Source organism: Mustelus asterias, chromosome 11 (genome assembly GCF_964213995.1).
Source record: "Mustelus asterias chromosome 11, sMusAst1.hap1.1, whole genome shotgun sequence".
In the NCBI taxonomy this organism is placed as follows: Eukaryota; Metazoa; Chordata; class Chondrichthyes; order Carcharhiniformes; family Triakidae; genus Mustelus; species Mustelus asterias.
In genome coordinates this window covers 26,805,429-26,823,317 of record NC_135811.1, presented here as the reverse complement: position 1 = coordinate 26,823,317, position 17,889 = coordinate 26,805,429, and the positions used below count along the sequence as shown (strand labels likewise).

The 17,889-nt window shown below is 41.9% G+C and overlaps 1 protein-coding gene across 3 annotated transcripts in view; it reads right to left on the bottom strand.

The window, feature by feature from the left end:
- Positions 1-17,889, bottom strand: part of LOC144500429 (U6 snRNA-associated Sm-like protein LSm1) — a 317,623-nt gene that overhangs the window by 284,567 nt on the left and 15,167 nt on the right. Inside the window, exons 1-4 of one of the 3 annotated variants that reach the window (XM_078223325.1) lie at positions 16,377-16,459; positions 10,604-10,672; positions 5,390-5,505; positions 3,774-3,944 (exon numbers count right to left, since the gene is read on the bottom strand). The exons of 1 other annotated variant lie outside the window; for it this stretch is intronic. In XM_078223325.1, coding sequence (XP_078079451.1) covers positions 3,774-3,944; positions 5,390-5,505; positions 10,604-10,672; positions 16,377-16,428 — 408 coding nt within the window. In that variant the 5' untranslated portion in view covers positions 16,429-16,459. Of the gene's footprint in view, positions 1-3,773; positions 3,945-5,389; positions 5,506-10,603; positions 10,673-16,376; positions 16,460-17,889 lie in introns of those variants that run through there. One more of the 3 variants, XM_078223326.1, reaches the window with a different exon arrangement.

Here is a 17,889-nt window from a genome sequence, read left to right as displayed (position 1 = left end):
CTGTCAGGTTGGCAGGGTTAAAATCACTTCTTCGCTTTCTTAAATTTCTGCCTGTGTCCTCAAGTATTAAGTGATAAGATCTGTGATGCTACTGTGATTCCACAATGTGAAAATGCTATAAGCATTTTTCTGCTTAATTACATTGAGTTGGACGGCCCATTCTATTTTACGGTAACAATTTAAATGTCAGGTTGAGACTATCAATAATGTTGCAATTTTGAAATTTGGAATGAGATTTAATGAAGTGGTGGTCCCAGGGTTTTGGGACCCCCATTTACCAGACTTGTTGGTGATGTACCTTTCACTGCCATATGCGGAGAAAAGAACAAAGAACAGTACAGCACAGGAAACAGGCCCTTCGGCCCTCCAAGCCTGTGCCGCTCCTTGGTCCAACTAGACCATTCGTTTGTATCCCTCCATTCCCAGACTGCTCATGTGACTATCCAGGTAAGTCTTAAATGATGCCAGCGTGTCTGCCTCCACCACCCTACTTGGCAGCGCATTCCAGGCCCCCACCTCTCTGTGTAAAAAACATCCCTCTGATATCTGAGTTATACCTCACCCCTCTCACCTTGAGCCCGTGACCCCTCGTGATCGTCACCTCCGACCTGGGAAAAAGCTTCCCACTGTTCACCCTATCTATACCCTTCATAATTTTGTACACCTCTATTAGGTCTCCCCTCATTCTCCATCTTTCCAGGGAGAACAAGCCCAGTTTACCCAATCTCTCCTCATAGCTAAGTGATTATTTCCACTAAGTAAGCATTGTGATTCATTTCCTCCCTCGTCACATTCATTCGGACGAGCCTCTTTTCTTTAGCCCCTTACTGCCACTCAATCGCATTCTAGCTCAAATTGTATTATTCCCACTCTTCCTTCTGTTGGCAATGCTGTGCTTCCTGTCTCATTTACTCCAGCTCCAATCAGCTGGAGGGATTCTCCCAACACTTTTGACGCATGAGTGTTCAGCTGTTTACTGTAGGTTGGTGTTGTCTCATATGTGATGTTAAACCAAATCTCAATCTGTAGTTCCAATTGAAAATACTACACGTGAAGTCACTGTTGGAGAGGTGAGTGAAGACATACATTGACTTTACATGGTGCTTCCTTATCCTGCAGGGACCAGACTTTGTTCTCCTCAAATGCTAAGATTGCTTGATGACAGCGACTTCTCCATTTGGATCACCAGAGTTGTTTATCCGCTATGAAATTCAGTCCAAATTGCTGACTGACTTGGCTTTCAGAATGTCTTTGCATTTAATTTTGGGATGCCCAACAGTGTGGGTACCCTTGCTCAATGAAATACTACATTTGGTATATGGGAATCCTCCATGTGAACCACCTGGCCGACCCAATGAAGCTGAGCTCTGATAAGAATGCTCTCAATACTAGGAATGTGGCACCCTGCAAGAACTTCAGTGCTAGGGATTTTGTCCTGCCACTTGGTGTTGCAAACAGATTTTAAGCAGTGAAGGTGGAATGTATCTGCTTTATGTGACACTGGTAGGCTGTCCATGTCTCATAGCCATAGAGAAGTGATGGGTGAACCACTGCCTGGTAGGTTATGATTTTTGCTTTGGGACAAATTCCATGTTCTCTCCAAAGGCAGGGGATGAGCCTGCTGGAACTTGCTTTTGAAATCATAGAAACCCTACAGTGCAGAAGGAGGCCATTCGGCCCATCGAGTCTGCACCGACCACAATCCCACCCAGGCCCTACCCCCACATATTTACCCGCTAATCCCTCTAACCTACGCATCCCAGGACTCTAAGGGGCAATTTTTTTAACCTGGCCAATCAACCTAACCTACACATCTTTGGACTGTGGGAGGAAACCGGAGCACCCGGAGGAAACCCACGCAGACACGAGGAGAATGTGCAAACTCCACACAGACAGTGACCCGAGCCGGGAATCGAACCCGGGACCCTGGAGCTGTGACTGTGAAGCAGCAGTGCTAACCACTGTGCTACCGTGCCGCCCCACTTTTGCTAAGTGATGGGCTATTTTATCACCTAACATGGTGTTGTTGGAAAGGACACTCTCAAGACAGTGAAATTCTGAACTGTGTTGAAGGGTGTATTGTTGATTATGGCTGTGGGGATCTTGTGGCCAGGGGAAGGTTGGTACATGGTCTCTGTTTTTTTCAGACGTATCAAAAGGCCAAAGCATTCTGAGGCTTGGGCAAAGCAGTCAACAAGGAATTTGATGTCCCCCTGAATGTCTGCTATGAAAGCACAATCATCGACACACTTAGTAGATATTCTGTGGTTTTTGTGCAAGCTTTGAGTTTTTGTTGATTGAAGAGGTTGCTGTCCTGATCTGAATGTGTTCTCCTATGTTCACTGCCTATACCTAACCCAAGGATATTAGTACCTTGAGATGCAAACTGGATAGTGCTTTCTTTTATACATCTGTTTCTACAATCTCTCCAAAGTCGGACCAAACTTCAATGTTGGTACCTTATTTTAAGTTATGTGTGGTGCTGCTCTTGATGCAGTATACAATATATCTTGTTCCCTGGGACTGAGGTGAGAAGAAATTCCTTTAGTCAGAGGGTGGTGAACCTGTGGAATTCACTGCCACAGAAAGTAGTTGAGGTTAAAATGTTGTGTGATTTCAAGGAGGAATTAAATATAGCTCTTGGGCTAAAGGGACCAAGGGATATGGGGGGAAAAGAGGAATCAGGGTATTGAATTTGATGATCAGCCATGATCATAATGAATGGTGGCGGAGCAGGCTCGTAGGGCCAAATGACTTACTCCTGCTTTTTTTCTATGTATGTTTCTATGTATGAATAATGTATGTCAACTGTACAGAAGGCATTCCTTCACCATTAGGCCACTATTAAAACTTTGTAAGGTAAATGCTCAACTAAAATATAACTAAGTAATATTGGACTGATTTCATAAAACAAATTTAATGATTATTGTTTGCTACTAATGCAGTAAATGAAAAATAGGATAGATAATAAACTGCCCCTCTTCACAAACCTACACCAAAAGAGGCCGCATTTAGTATATTAGTAGCGGAAGTAATACAACTTTTGTATGTAAAGGAATATGTTAATACTATTCCCCTATCAGTAAGTAGCCAGAAACAGTGTTAAACTCAGTCGCAGATAAGTGTATAGCAGCAAAGTTATAATGAGGTAACTATATGTTAGTCTATCACGAAATAATTATTTTAGTCACTTTTCACAACCTTCAAGATGTTGCAAAGCACTTCACAATCAATGATTTACTTTTGAAGTGTTGTCAGTATTATTTTGTATTCAAAGAACGTAGCTAATCTGTGCACAAGGTTCCACAATTAGCAAAGGGATGAGTTGAAACTATATAATTTATTAAAAAATGATATCTTTATTTTTGGTAAATACACAGACAGTTAATCTATGTAAGAAAAACCTACCTACAAATAATGCATTGATTGGAATGGCGCATCCTTTCGCTGAATGGAAAACCCATCATGTGCGACTAAAGCTTCATTGTGGTGAAGATCTTTTATTGTTACATTTTCAGGCCAATAGGGTGAACTCCAAGAATCCGTAAATTAACTCAATGCATCCTTCCTAATGTTTTCTTGCTTTGTCTTGTAAAAAGAAAAGCACAGCTAGTCCATAATCACCATTGAACAATGGTTTTAAAACTTTTTTTTACATATGTGGTTCATTCATCTTATAGATACAATCTCTCCCATTTCAGTAGGGAAACTTAGTAATTCCAGTCACTTAAAAAAAATGGTGGCGTGCCAAAGTCTGGTAGTGACCTTTTGTTTTAGTATTCATCGAGTGTGTCTGTACGGGGGATAGATAATCCTCGCTCTTTCAAAGCTTCACTTTTTGCCTTTTCAGCTTCTTGTTTTTCATGTTGCTGAACTCGTTGCGCTTCCAGAATCTCCTCAATAGACACTTTCTGTAAGGGAGTATCAGTCTCCCTTTCCAGATCCTGCAAGGGTAACATCCAAATACAGTAACAGACTTAAACAGAGCGACACAATTACTTTGCTTGGTAAACTAGAGGGAAAAGTGTGGCAGATCTCAATCTCATAACATTCACAATAACTTATATTTATCTAGTGCCTTTAACATAATGAAACATCCCGAGATGCTTCACAGCAGCATTCTAAAACATTGAGCCACATTAGGAGATATTAAGTCAGATGACCAACAGCTAAATCAAAGAGGTCAATTTTAAGGAGTGTCCTAAATGAGAAAAGCAATGGCCTGAAGGTCCTTTTCTACATTGTCTGGCTCTCTGAGAAGTGGAGGCTATTCCAAAAGCTTGGGGCCTATGCAATTGAAGACACAGGCACTAGTGGTGGAGCAATTAACATTGGGTCCAGCAGCATCTGTAAGGAGAGAAAAGAGTTGACATTTTGAGTCCAGATGACTCAAAGGCCTTTGACAAAGGGTCATCTGGACTCGAAACGTCAGCTCTTTTCTCTCCTTACAGATGCTGCCGGACCTGCTGAGATTTTTCAGCATTTTCTCTTTTGGTTTCAGATTCCAGCATCTGCAGTAATTTGCTTTTATTTAATTAACATTGGGGATGCTTAAGAGGCCACAATTAGAGGAGTAGAAACCTTGGAGTATTGTGTGGAGGAAATTACACAGATAGGGAGGATCGAGGACACAGGGGGGTTTGAGAGTTTTCAAATCAAGGCATTGCTTGACCTGGAGCCAACTCAAGTCAGTGAACAAATTAGTGATAGGGAACGGGACTTGCTATGAGCTAAGATATCATAGATCATAGAATCCTACAGTGCAGAAAGAGGCCATTCAGCCCATCGTGTCTGCACCGACCACAATCCCACCCAGGCCCTACCCCCATATCCCTACATATTTTATCCACTAATCCCTCTAACCTACACATCTCAGGAAACTAAGGGGCAATTTTATCGTGGCCAATCAACCTAACCCGCACATCTTTGGACTGTGGGAGGAAACCGGAGCACCCAGAGAAAACCCACGCAGACACGAGGAGAATGTGCAAACTCCACACAGACAGTGACCCGAGCCAGGAATCGAACCCAGGTCCCTGGAGCTGTGAAGCAGCAGTGCTAACCACTGTGCTACCGTACCGCCCCACGGGCACGTAGAGTTTTGGAAGACCTCAAGTTTAAGGAGGATAGAATGTGCGAGACCAGGCAGGAGTATATTTGAATTGGTAAGTCCAGAGGTAATAAAAACATGAATTGGGATACCAGCAGAAGATGAGCTTCTGTGGACGGTTGGCCCTGTTACAGAGGTGGAAATAGATGGTCTAATTAATAGGTAATTAAACCGTGCAATGCTGAATCTGCATCTAAAGTTATTCTCCAACTTTCTAGTAATGCAGTGATTGATACTAGTTCAAAAAGAATGAAGTAGGAAATCCAAGATTAAACTTACTATTTCCCCCAGAAGCACCACATTTTCTCCACGGACAACAAAAATTCCTCTGGGAATGTCACCGTATTTCCTTCCTACGTGGATTCGTTCCACTGTCCGATGAAGAACCAAATTAGCTGCAACACAGTAAGGCAGCAATAAGCATAATTGCTTCAGGTTTAGCAAAGATTCTTCTCCCAAGAGATATATCAATACATGAAGAAAATCACTGCATAGTTACCAATAAAATCAAAACTTTTTTTTAAAGTTACAATTACCTGCACTGCAATTCAAGAGCCACTCTTAGAAACCATAGAAACCCTACAGTGCAGAAGGAGGCCATTCGGCCCATCGAGTCTGCACCGACCACAATCCCACCCAGGCCCTACACCCGCATATTTACCTGCTAATCCCTCTAACCTACGCATCTCAGAACTCTAAGGGGCAATTTTTAACCTGGCCAATCAACCTAACCCGCACATCTTTGGACTGTGGGAGGAAACCGGAGCACCCGGAGGAAACCCACGCAGACACGAGGAGAACGTGCAAACTCCACACAGACAGTGACCCGAGCCGGGAATCGAACCCGGGACCCTGGAGCTGTGAAGCAGCAGTGCTAACCACTGTGCTACTGTGCCGCCTCTTGTCTTAACCCAATCTGACTCTCTCAAAGTAATATATTTAAAATCATAGTGAAATGCAAAATAAGAAACTCTGGCAAGAGACCAGCACAACATTACTGACCTAGATCTGTTAGGATGAAAATGTTACTAGGATTAGCCTCATTAATTTATATCACAGGGGCTTTTTGATATATCACACTGCAATGTGTACTGAGATGCTTTGAAATTTTATACATATATAAAATTAATTAAGTATTTACTTTTCCTCCAGCTTTTATAATGAAAGTTGAATGAAATAAAAATGTATTCAATGCCTGAAAAATTACTAGGTAGACAATGCGAAAGCTGCTTCAGTGTTTTTACTAGATCCAAAGTTGTAGAAATCCACCAAAGTGTTTTCCAAAAGGGAAAAGGACCATTTAGGGCAGGGTTTTCAAACTTTTTTCACCCACTCGACCCAATAATTTGCAGGCTGTTCACTGGAGGCCCTGATGCTCTGCTTATAGTTGGCATTAGTGCTGTGCTGTCTTGTTGTGGACTTGGTGGAGCAGCTAATGTTCTCTCTGGCAGATTTAGATGTGAGAGCGTGGCTAGTAGGGTTACTGGCTATTGGTGCCTCTGGCCCCCTTTATCAGATGACGAAACAATCCATGGGTTTCCTGCAGCTTGTCATTGCATGTGTGGCATAGAAAGAGTGTGAATCAACTTACTAGCAAGGGAAAGGAAATAGGCGCCAATTGCTCGTACAGGACATGCTGATCTGTTCATTGCCTTATGTGATCATACTGTGTACTTCTGGGAGAATGTGTATCTAATTTACCCAGAGGAAAAAAGGTCAGGGAATATTTGCAAAATTAATTTTGGCAACCCATTTTTTAACATTCCACGACTCACCCAAGGGTCACAACCCCCACTCTGAAAACCACTTGTTCAGTGAATGTATCTTTACATGTTTTGACAGTATGTTCCATTTAAATACCCCCTACTTAAAGTAGATTTACATTTGTAATTTGGGAAGATCAGGTGAACAAGTGGACAAAATAAATGAATTTGTGGGAAGTTCTAATTCAAGAAGAGCTCTCATCTTTACCCAATGTAAAATCTGGGGGTTAATTACAAATTGCATGATTCTCAGCTGAACCACAGTGGCGAGTGTTACATGATCAACATGGAGTCTAAAACCACATAGCCTCTTCATAAGGCTGTAGTCACATACTATCCTCTGAATATGTGAAATATTAACATATTTACTGAAAAGTCAACAGAAATCACAGCTCTGTATTAAACTTTCCACCCAAAAATCAACTCAATGTGTTCAATAATGATTTAGTTCTTTAAATTCCAATTACTCATTTGTAACAGCAACTTCACTGTTTCAACAATCATTGAATCCCTACAGTGCAGAAGAGGCCATTTGGCCTCAGTCACCCAAGGCCAGAATTGAATCTGGGTCCCTGGAGCTGTGAGGCTGTGCCACCGTGCCGCCCTACTATGACAATCAAATCCAAATGGAAAGCAATAAGCATCATGGGCTGGATTTTTATGGAATCAGGAACATTCCATGGAACTTTATAAATAATGGCCATGACTCACTATTGGCACCCCCAATTCTCATCAATCACGATAAGGATCCGGGCTGGTGCAGATTGTGAGCCCACACCCTGCATTCCCGATCCAGCTGGCTCCACAGTGGCATATTCCACCCCACCGCAAGTTTTGTGGTGACAGGTCAGCTTTTCAAGCAGTTGTGGTTCATGACCCTTCAGAAATGTCATGACCCATGGTCTGGATGTGGGAACAGTTCAAAAAGGTCTGACCCCTCGCAAAGCCAAACTATATTCCTCCAACCACTGCTATAACCCCTCATATCCTCCATGCTAACCATTGACACTTTCATCCCACTTACCCAATATACACACTGTATAGAACCAATAAACAATATAGTAACATCATGTATGAAAAAGCTTTATAAAAATTAATTAATTCAGAACTACAAAAAACTGCTTTTACTATATCCCTAAAAGTGTTGATCAACCAGACTTTTAAGCATCAATAGAAGAAACTGCAAGCACATGACACCCCTTTATCTTGTCTCAATAAACAGTGAGCAATTGAGAAATAAATTTAAGAGAAAAAGCAGTCAATCAAGTAATGTTTTACCTTGGGCCAGCTTTTTCAACAGACTAATTTAAGGAGAGGCCATTAATAGGGTTGCTTGGAGGGACATCAATTGGCATGGAGGGTATGAGGGACAGAGTGGATGGAGGGGCTCAGGTCGGCATGGAGGGGGAAAGAGGAGTGTGTGTGGGGTAGGGGTTGTGAGGGGTGATCTGTTTTCTGCACTATTGTTTTTATTACAATTGGGAGCAAATCCCAGAGCACTGAGGCAGACCTTTTAAACTGGGGGCATTGATCCCAAGTCCAGCATGCACCCGCTCTGAAACAAAAGTCCTGACTTTGTAGGCACTGAGGCAGACCAGGAAATTTCCCTACTCCTGCTACCCGCCGCTAGGTGCCAATAACCTTCAGCAACTGCAGATCACTTCTCTCTATTGCTGATTGTTTCCACTTCACTCTTTTGACATAATTGCAGAACAAGCTGCTACTTCCTTAACAACTTGATTTTAAAACAAGTCAACCGGTACCATTCCCATAATCGAGAAATAAAGTGATTCTCAAATCACTCAGTTACAAACTGGTGAACTATTGCACAAATTCTTCAAATGATGAAAGCAAAGGTTCAAGCCAGAACACGTATCCTCATTTCGTAACACCTCATAGAATAGAATCACTGAATCCCTATAGTACAGAAGGAGGCCATTCAGTCCTTTGAGTCTGTACCAACAACAATCCCACCCAGGTCCAATCTCTGTAACCTCATGTATTTAACCTCCTAATTCCCCTGATATTCAAGGGCAATTTAGCATGGCCAATGCACCTAACCAGCACATCTTTGGACTGTGGGAGGAAACCGGAGCACCCGGGGGAAATCCACGCAGACACAGGGAGAATGTACAAACTCCACACAGACAGTGACCCAAGCTGGGAATTGAACCTGGGTCTCTGGCGCTGTGAGGCAGCAGTGCTAACCACTGTGCCGCCGTGCCACCCACATAGAGAATCCTCGGGGAAGTCTTCCTTGACTTGATGTTATTTTTCAATTTCAATGAGAAGCATATCATCAAACTGTTCTTTTTACTGACGGCAATATTCAACTATAGAGTAGTCAGCTCTTCTGTTGAAAAACATGAAGTAACTCAAGCTACTCGAAGCGGATAGAGACAGAATTGGGCAGTGGGTGAAGAAATAGTGGGTTTATATTCAGGATCGAAAAGAACAGGTGAGGAAAGCAACTGAGAAAACTGACCCAAAATGCTTCACACCCATCTGAATTATATAAGAACAGTAAGCCCTCCTCAGCTGCTTGTTAATCAAATTTCATGAACTGCTAAAGAGCCAAAAAAATGAAGGTGGTTTGAGTGAGATTATTGGAAAAATCTCAGCTTTATTTTCTGGTTGTGAACTTTGGTGCTGTACACGCCTTCTTGGATGAGAAGCCACATTTGGGCACTCTTGAGAGGCAATTAATCTTGCTTTCAATATGGATTAAAACTCAATCTTTCAAATCCACAGAAATACCAGCAGTAAAGCTTTGCATATTAATTATCCTACTTTGTGGAGCACTTCACTTCATACTTAAAAGCTTAACAGTTGACCTTGTTTAACCACATTTGTTGGAGCACATGTCAGACCAGTACCAACTACTGCCTTGGCAAATTCAAATCCAACTCTCTTGGTGTTCCCTGTGGCCACAAATGTCAATTTCTTAAGTTACTTGTTTTTCCCATCTACAAATGCTTTTAAAAAATTGAAATGGACATTCTGGTTCTCTTTGCAACTATTCGATTTTGAAAGGGGTGCCAATATCTGTATTACATATTGCATTGCTCCTGCATCCAATATTGAAACAAACTCAACCTTTGTGATTTGATTTATTATTGTCACATGTATTAGTATACAGTGAAAAGTATTGTTTCTTGCGCGCTATACAGACAAAGCATACCGTTCATAGAGAAGGAAACGAGAGAGTGCAGAATGTAGTGTTACAGTTATAGCTAGGGTGTAGAGAAAGATCAACTTAATGCAAGGTAGGTCCATTCAAAAGTTTGATGGCAGCAGGGAAGAAGCTGTTCTTGTGTCAGTTGGTACGTGACCTCTGACTTTTGTATCTTTTTCCCGATAAAAGGTGGAAGAGAGAATGTCCGGCGTGCGTGGGGTCCTTAATTATGCTGGCTGCTTTGCCGAGGCAGCGGGAAGTGTAGACAGAGTCAATGGATGGGAGGCTGGTTTTGAAAACCTAAATTTGGGGGAACAATTCTAAAGGTCTTGCGATGGGTGTTTTCATAATTTCTATGCTAAAAGTTTCTTCTGGCTCTAAGAATTCTGCAATAACTGTACTGATTCTAAGCCATTGCCACAGGGACATCCTGTTCTTACAATTGTCTATGGAGATATTTAATAGTTTTAGCCACATGACCTTTGCAACTTTCCACGGTCAAAAATAACTGATACACTTTTTAAATACCTTTAATGCTCCCGTTACAATACTCACCAAATTGATCTACACTCCTCAAATATCCTATTAATGTTCTTCCATCCCGAAGTACTACTAAATGTTTTTCTGCAAGAAGAAACAGAGATATTTTAGGTGGTATAATTAGTGAAAAAGTTCCTGTGAAACAACATTCTTGAAAACTGATAGGCATGCACTATTAATTTTGCATTGTACTTCACCACAAGTGCCCAACTGCACTTTGGAACCTTTTAAACTTCCATCCCATAACAACAATAAACATTAAGAGATCTCCCAGCTTTGGAGAGTACAACAGAAACAGGAGCTGGTAGATAAAGGCACCAACTCAAACTTGAGACAAGCGGCCTGTTTTTGTGCTGTAAAATTCTAAACTCTGAGTAAACCATCATTAAAGCCTTGAACTTACACTGTGCAAAGGTTAGCGCATGATGCCTGAAATTCCTTTGTCTGCTATCTTAACTAAGGAATTAACCAGTGAGCTTCCAGTCTCATATTTTCTCTATCACAAAGACTGCCTGCTGCTTCCATCTCTGTAAATTCACCCACCTCCATCACTGCTGACCTTCTGCTGAAACCCTCATCCACCCCTTGTCATCTTCAAATCATTCGATTTCTGGCTTGGGTCACTGTCTGTGTGGAGTCTGCACATTCTCCCCGTGTCTGCGTGGGTTTCCTCCGGGTGTTCTGGTTTCCTCCCACAGTCCAAAGGACGTGCTGGTTAGGTGCATTGGCCATGCTAAATTCGCCCTCAGTGTACCCGAACAGGTGACGGTGTGTGGCGACTAAGGGATTTTCACAGTAACTTCATTGCAGTGTTAATGTGAGCCTACTTGTGACACTAACAAAGAAACTTTAAAACTTTAAACCAATGTTTTCCTGGCTGCTTTCCCACCCTTTCCCTTCTTGAACCTTCAACTCATCCAAAGTTTTTTTTTGCTTGTATCGTATCCCAAACCCTGTCCTAATCAGTCTCCTATCCTCGTTGACTGACAGAGGCTACTGCACCTCAAACACATCAAATTTCAATTTCTCATCCTCCTTCATGGTTTCAGCCCACACTTTTACTAACCTCCCCCCAGTTCTATATTCCCCCTCAAACTTTCCATTCCCTAATTCAGCTGACTGTTGGCAGCCATGCTTTCCGTTTCTCATTCACATAGTCTGGAGTTCCCCCCCTTGCACTCTTTGCCTCTTGTCCTAAATATCACATCTCTGACCAAACATCTCGTCACCTTTCAGTATATCTCCTTTTGGTATTATTTTTGTGTGAGTATACCACTGTGAACCAGGTTTGAACATTTTTCTAAGGGAAGCATGCCTTACAAAGATAAGTTTTTAAAACAAAATTATTCTGTGGGATGCGGGCATCATTGACAAGGCCAACATATGTTTCCCCTCCCTCATTGCCCCTGAACTGAGTGGCTTGCCAGGCTATTTTAGAGGACAGTTAACAGTTAACCACATTGCTGTGGCTCTGGAGTCACATGTAGGCAAGACCAGGTGAGGATGGCATTACTGAACCAGATGGATTTTTAATGACAACAGCTTTTAAGATTGTTACTAGATTTCAATTCCAAATTATTATTAATTGAATTTGAATTCCACCAGGTGCTGTGAAGAGATTTGAACCCCTGTCCCGAGTACTTTAGCCTAGATCACTGGATCACCGGTCCAGTGACAATTACCATTACGCCACCGTCCCACCCAGCTTGTTGCTGCTCATTATGTTGAATGGCCTAACATAAAAATATTCGACAAAATACAAACATCTAAATTATAATGACTTTAATCAGGCAATTCAGATTAACCTGGTAGAATATGAACTCCCTGATTAAGGGCTAATCACATTTTAATTTGATGTTTTAAGTTTCCTTTCCGCTTTGTTTTTTTGTTTCAGGTGGTTCCCCTCCTTTTAGGGAGCTGCCCCTTTTGAGTTGTCTCTAAGTTAATTTGATTTCGTTTATTTGGTTGGGGGAATAAAAGAGTTCCCTGATTAAGGGCCAAATTGAAGGGTCAATCAGGGAGCCTCTTGTTTTGTACTTAACCAGCAGTGTCAATTCCTCTGGGACTTCTAGTGCAGACTGCTAACTGAAAGAACTCTGTATGCTGTGGTCAGACTTATAAATAAAGGGATTTTGGTGAAAGGACTTCTGCCTCCGAGGACTTATTGCATTAACCTTCCATATAATAACATTCACAATATGATTGCTAAATCTGGGAATCTGATAAAACAATCTGCAAAGACAAATAACATTTTGTCAAAGCCACAATTACTTTTCTAATCCCCGTAACTGAAGCTATTAATCTGTGTGTATAGATCGAATCATGTCTCCAGAAAATGCCTTTTCCAAAATTGCCTAATCGTATTAGGTATTTATTTAAAATATTAACAGCAAATGCTTTTCAACTTTCAACAAGTTTCTTCAATAAACCTATAATAATGGCCAAATAATTTAGAATCCAAAGCGTTTCAATGAAGTTCAATGTGAAGAAGTGTGAGGTCACGCAGTTTAGTAGGAAGAACATGGGAGAGACAACATAAGAATATAAGAACATATACAAGGGATAAAATTGTTAAAAGGGTGCAGGAGCAGAGGGACCTGGGTGTATCTATGCATAGATCATTGAAGATGGCAGGACAGGTGGAGAGAGTGGTTAATAAAGCATAAAGTATCCTGGGCTTTATTAATAGGAGCATAGATTACATAAAGGCTAGGAGCAGGAGTGGGCCATTTGGCCCCTCAGGCCTGCTCCGCCATTCAATGCGATCATGGCTAATCTTTTCGTGGATTCAGCTCCACTTGCCCGCCTGCTCATCGTAATCCTTGGTTCCTTTACTGTTCAGAACTCTATCTATCTCTGCCTGAAAAACATTCAATGAGGTAGCCTCAACTGCTTCACTGGGCAGGGAATTCTACAGATTCACAACCCTTTGGGTGAAGAAGTTCCTCCTCAACTCATTCCTAAATCTGCTCCCCCTTATTTTGAGGCTATGCCCCTTAGTTTTGATTTCACCCGCCAGTGGAAGCAACCTCCCTGCTTCTATCTTATCTATTAGCTCCATAATTTTATATGTTTCTATCAGATCATTTCTCATTCTTCTAAATTCCAGCGAGTATACTCCCAGTCTACTCAGTCTCTCCTCATAAGCCAACCTTCTCAACTCCGGAATCAACCTGGTGAATCTCCTCTGCACCCCCTCCTGTGCCAGTATATCCTTTCTCAAGTAAGGAGACCAAAACTGTACACAGTACAAGAGCAAGGAGGTCATGCTGATTGTATACAAGACACTGACAAGTTAGACCTCAGCTGGAGTATTTCATACAGCTCTGGGCACCACATGAGAGGGTGATGTGGATACATTGGAGACAGCGCAAAAGATGTTTACAAGAATTGCTCCAGGGTTGTGAGTTTTTGAAACTCCTTGCAACAGAGAGTCACTGTGTATACTTAAGGCTGAGATAGATAAGATTTCTGATCAGTAAGGGAATCAAGGGTTACAGGGAAAGGGGCAGGAAAGTGGACATGAGGAATGTTGGATCAGCCATGATCCTATTGAACAGTGGAGCAGGCTTTGTGGGGGGGGGCTGAAGGGCTTACCTCTGTTCCTATTCCTTATAGTCTTATGGATGAGAAACTTCAGTTATGAGGATAGGTTGGAGGGTCTGGAATACGCTACCTGGTATGTAGTGGAGGCAGGTTCAATCAAGGCATTCTAGAGGGCATTAGATGATTACTTGAATAGAAATAACATTCCGGGGGATGGGGAAAAGATAGGGGAATGGCACTAAGTCATGATACTCTTTTTGTGAGCTGGTGCAGACACGATGGACCAAATGTCCTCCTTCTGCACTGTAACAATTCTGTCATTCATTTATATTCTTCCAAAGTACCGAACTCTACACTTGCCATGTTCTATTCTTCTCTAACTGTCGCCAGAGAATCACATGCAATAGCTTCTATTCTTGCTCCTGCACCATTATCTCTGGTGCTCTTCCAATTTACATCCATATGTTGTCCAAAAAGACAGCATCATATTTCACATCCATGCCGAGAACACCCAGCTCTACCCAACCATCAGCTCTCTCAATTCCGCCACTTTTTATAAATTATCAGCCTATAATTTCACCATTGCTTATAAATTATCAGCCTATTTATCTGACATCCATTAGGAAGTTGGAATTAAATGAAAAGAACTGGATAAAAAAGAAACTGATAGGGATTTAGCTGCACTGAGGACTTGTGAAATGCAAATTAGCATAGTAGCACGGTGAAACGGGTACTGTGTTAAGCAAAGTGGAGACGAGCCGTGGAGGACCTAGATCATAGCTAGGCGCAGTTTCAAAGCAGATCTCTCTCAGAATCAACTGTTGTGCAGAAAAGAAAATAGCAGAAGTCCCCATAAGCTCTATTTTAAACTAGAAGATAGGTTCCAAATAGAAAACCACTGGTCCTGGGTGGTAATTAATCACTGGATTTGGCTCTTAGTGTTAAAACCTATGGGATGTTGTTTTGGGGAAGATGTATTCTCAGAGTTTAGGAAGGGAGACAGATTTGGATTGAGGGGTAATATAAGCTTACTGCCTGGGTAACCATTATGGGGCAGCACAGTGACACAGTGGTTGGCACTGCCACCTCACAGCGCCAAGGACCCAGGTTCAATTCCGGCCTCGGGTGACTGTCTGTGTGGAGTCTGCATGTTCTCCCTGTGTTTGCGTGGGTTTGCTCAGGATGCTCCGGTTTCCTCCCACATTCCAAAGATGTGTGGGTTATGTTCATTGGCCATGCAAAATTGCCCTTGTTGTCATGGGGGCTAGCAGCGTAAATACATGGGGTTACAGGAATGGGGCCTGGGTGGGATTGTTGTTGGTGCAGGCTCGATAGGTCGAATGGCCTCCTTCTGTATTGTAGGGATTCTATGATTCTATGATTATTGTAGTAAATTGCAAATGTTGCTCTGTACTATAGCTTCTCTTGTGTCTTTTAAAGTTTAATAAACACTTTGTCATTAGACAATTTACAACAAGGCTGATTCCTTTCCTCACTGGGTTTCATCTCTTTTCTCATTTTTCCAAATTGCAGAAATGAACAGTTAAGAACCAGTGTTTCTAAATTCCCTTCTGAACATCAGCGGGACTCATTAAATATTCAATAATGAATAAGCAGAATTTGCTTCAAATAACATAAAGCAAAGTCTGAAGCCATTGTCTTGCGACCCTGTTACAAACTCTGTCTGCTTGCATTAATTCCATCAATCTCCCTGGCAACTTTCAGATGTTGAACCGGTCTTTGTAACTTTGGTGTCATTTTTACCCAAAAATGAAGTTCTAACCACAGATCTGCACCATCACTAAACCATCACTATAACATCTCCACACTCTTTTTTATGCCTTAGCTTGCCTATTGCTGAAACCCTTATCCGTGCCTTTGTTATCTCTGGACTTAACGTCCAATGTACTCCTGGTTGGCTCCACATTCCAACCTCAGCAAACTCGAGGTAATCCAGATGTCTGCTCCCCATGTCCTTACCTGACCAGTGCCATTCCCCTAATACCCTTCTGCTCACTACACTGGCTCCTGGTTAAGCAATACCTCGATTTTAACATTTTTATCCTCGTCTTCAAATCCCACCATGGTCACACCCTTCCCCTCTCTTTGTAATCTTCTCCAGCCTATAGAGATATCTGCACACCTCTAATACTGGCATCTTGAACATTCCTGATCTTAATTGTTCCACCAGCTTCCTGGACCCTAAGCCCTGGAACTCCATCCATACACCGCTCCTCCTTACCTGTTTTACAACTCTCCTGAAAACCAACTTCTTTGATCAAGTTTCTGTTCATTTGCCTTCATAATGCCTTAAGTGGTCCAGTGTCAAAAAAATGCTATATAATGCTGTCGTGAAGGAGAGAGGTCTTGTGACACAGCAGTCGTGTTGCTGCCTCTTAGCCAGAAAGTTTAAGTTCAAGACCCGCTCCATGACTTGATGGTCATGGAAGGTACATTGATAACATGGGCAAACAGATTAATTATCAACCTGCAAATCCTTACAAATACACCTCTGGTGGGCAGAAAGAGGGGCAGAATATTCTGCTCAGCCGGAAACGGCAGAAGGCAATGGCAAATCACTGCAGTATCTTGCCAAGTTTAAGCACGGGCCAACGTAAGGAAGACCATGGTCACTAATGGTACCTGAAAAGAGAAGCACCTTGGGACATTTTATTACTTCAAAGGCACTACAGAAACACAGGTTGTTGTTGTAAGATACAGGCTGCTATCAATACTGAATTAATGAACTGTTTTTCAAATATATTGCCCCTTTCAAATATTAAGCCGGCAGGGCCAAATACAAGAAAGGACAAAGCACTCATTTAAGCAATAAGATACAAGATATCCCTTTGAAATTTGAAACACAGGATGAACACAGGGCCCATTTTAGTAGGTGTCGTCATTTTTGCTGCTACATTGATTGAAAACTTTTCTAGCTCTGTATGTTAAAAAGCATTGCCTTGGAGAAAATTGACATCTTTCAATTTAAAAATAAAACAAAATAAATGATCTGAAATACATCAATCTGTCACTTTCACAATGGTCATTATTATGCAAACGATTCACAGCAGTTTGGATTTTCGTTACCCTGAACAAAAACGCTTACCAAACATTTGTGACCCTTTAACTCACATTGCGTAAACACGCAGGAGAAGAATTATTTTGTTTGCAAATAATGTCATGTGGATCAAAGTAGCAGCAGCATGCTGCATGCTAACATTTAGCGAGGCGTTCCTTCATGTGTCAAGAAAATCTGGTAGCAGATTTGAAAAAAATAGTATCTCACAGTCCAGGGAGAGAACGCCACTTTCACGCACTGCAGTTGTAGCAGTAACTAACTTTGTTCATGTGGAATGCAACTTAACAAGGCTGTCGATTTGGAAATATTTCATGATCTGTGAACTGACCTTGTGGGTCACACAACTAAAGAACCTTCATTCTGATTAAATATTCCTGCAACTGTGTTTGACTCCTACTATACTGCGTGGAGGAAACTGTTACCATATTTCATGGACTGGAATGCAGAATCAGCAACATGTTGTGGAGCTCAGAGAGCAGGACATGACGCTGAAGTCATCCACTGCGCAGAAGTCATGTTCCAACCTGCTCCAGGAAAGCTCTATCTAGAGCCAACCGCTGTGGACAAGTTTACCTACGTAGGCAGCACTCTCACATACTGTGTTCATACTGAGGCCGATGCCAGAATTGCCAAGGACAGTGTGTCCTTCAGAAGACCTCACTATTCAATATGGGAA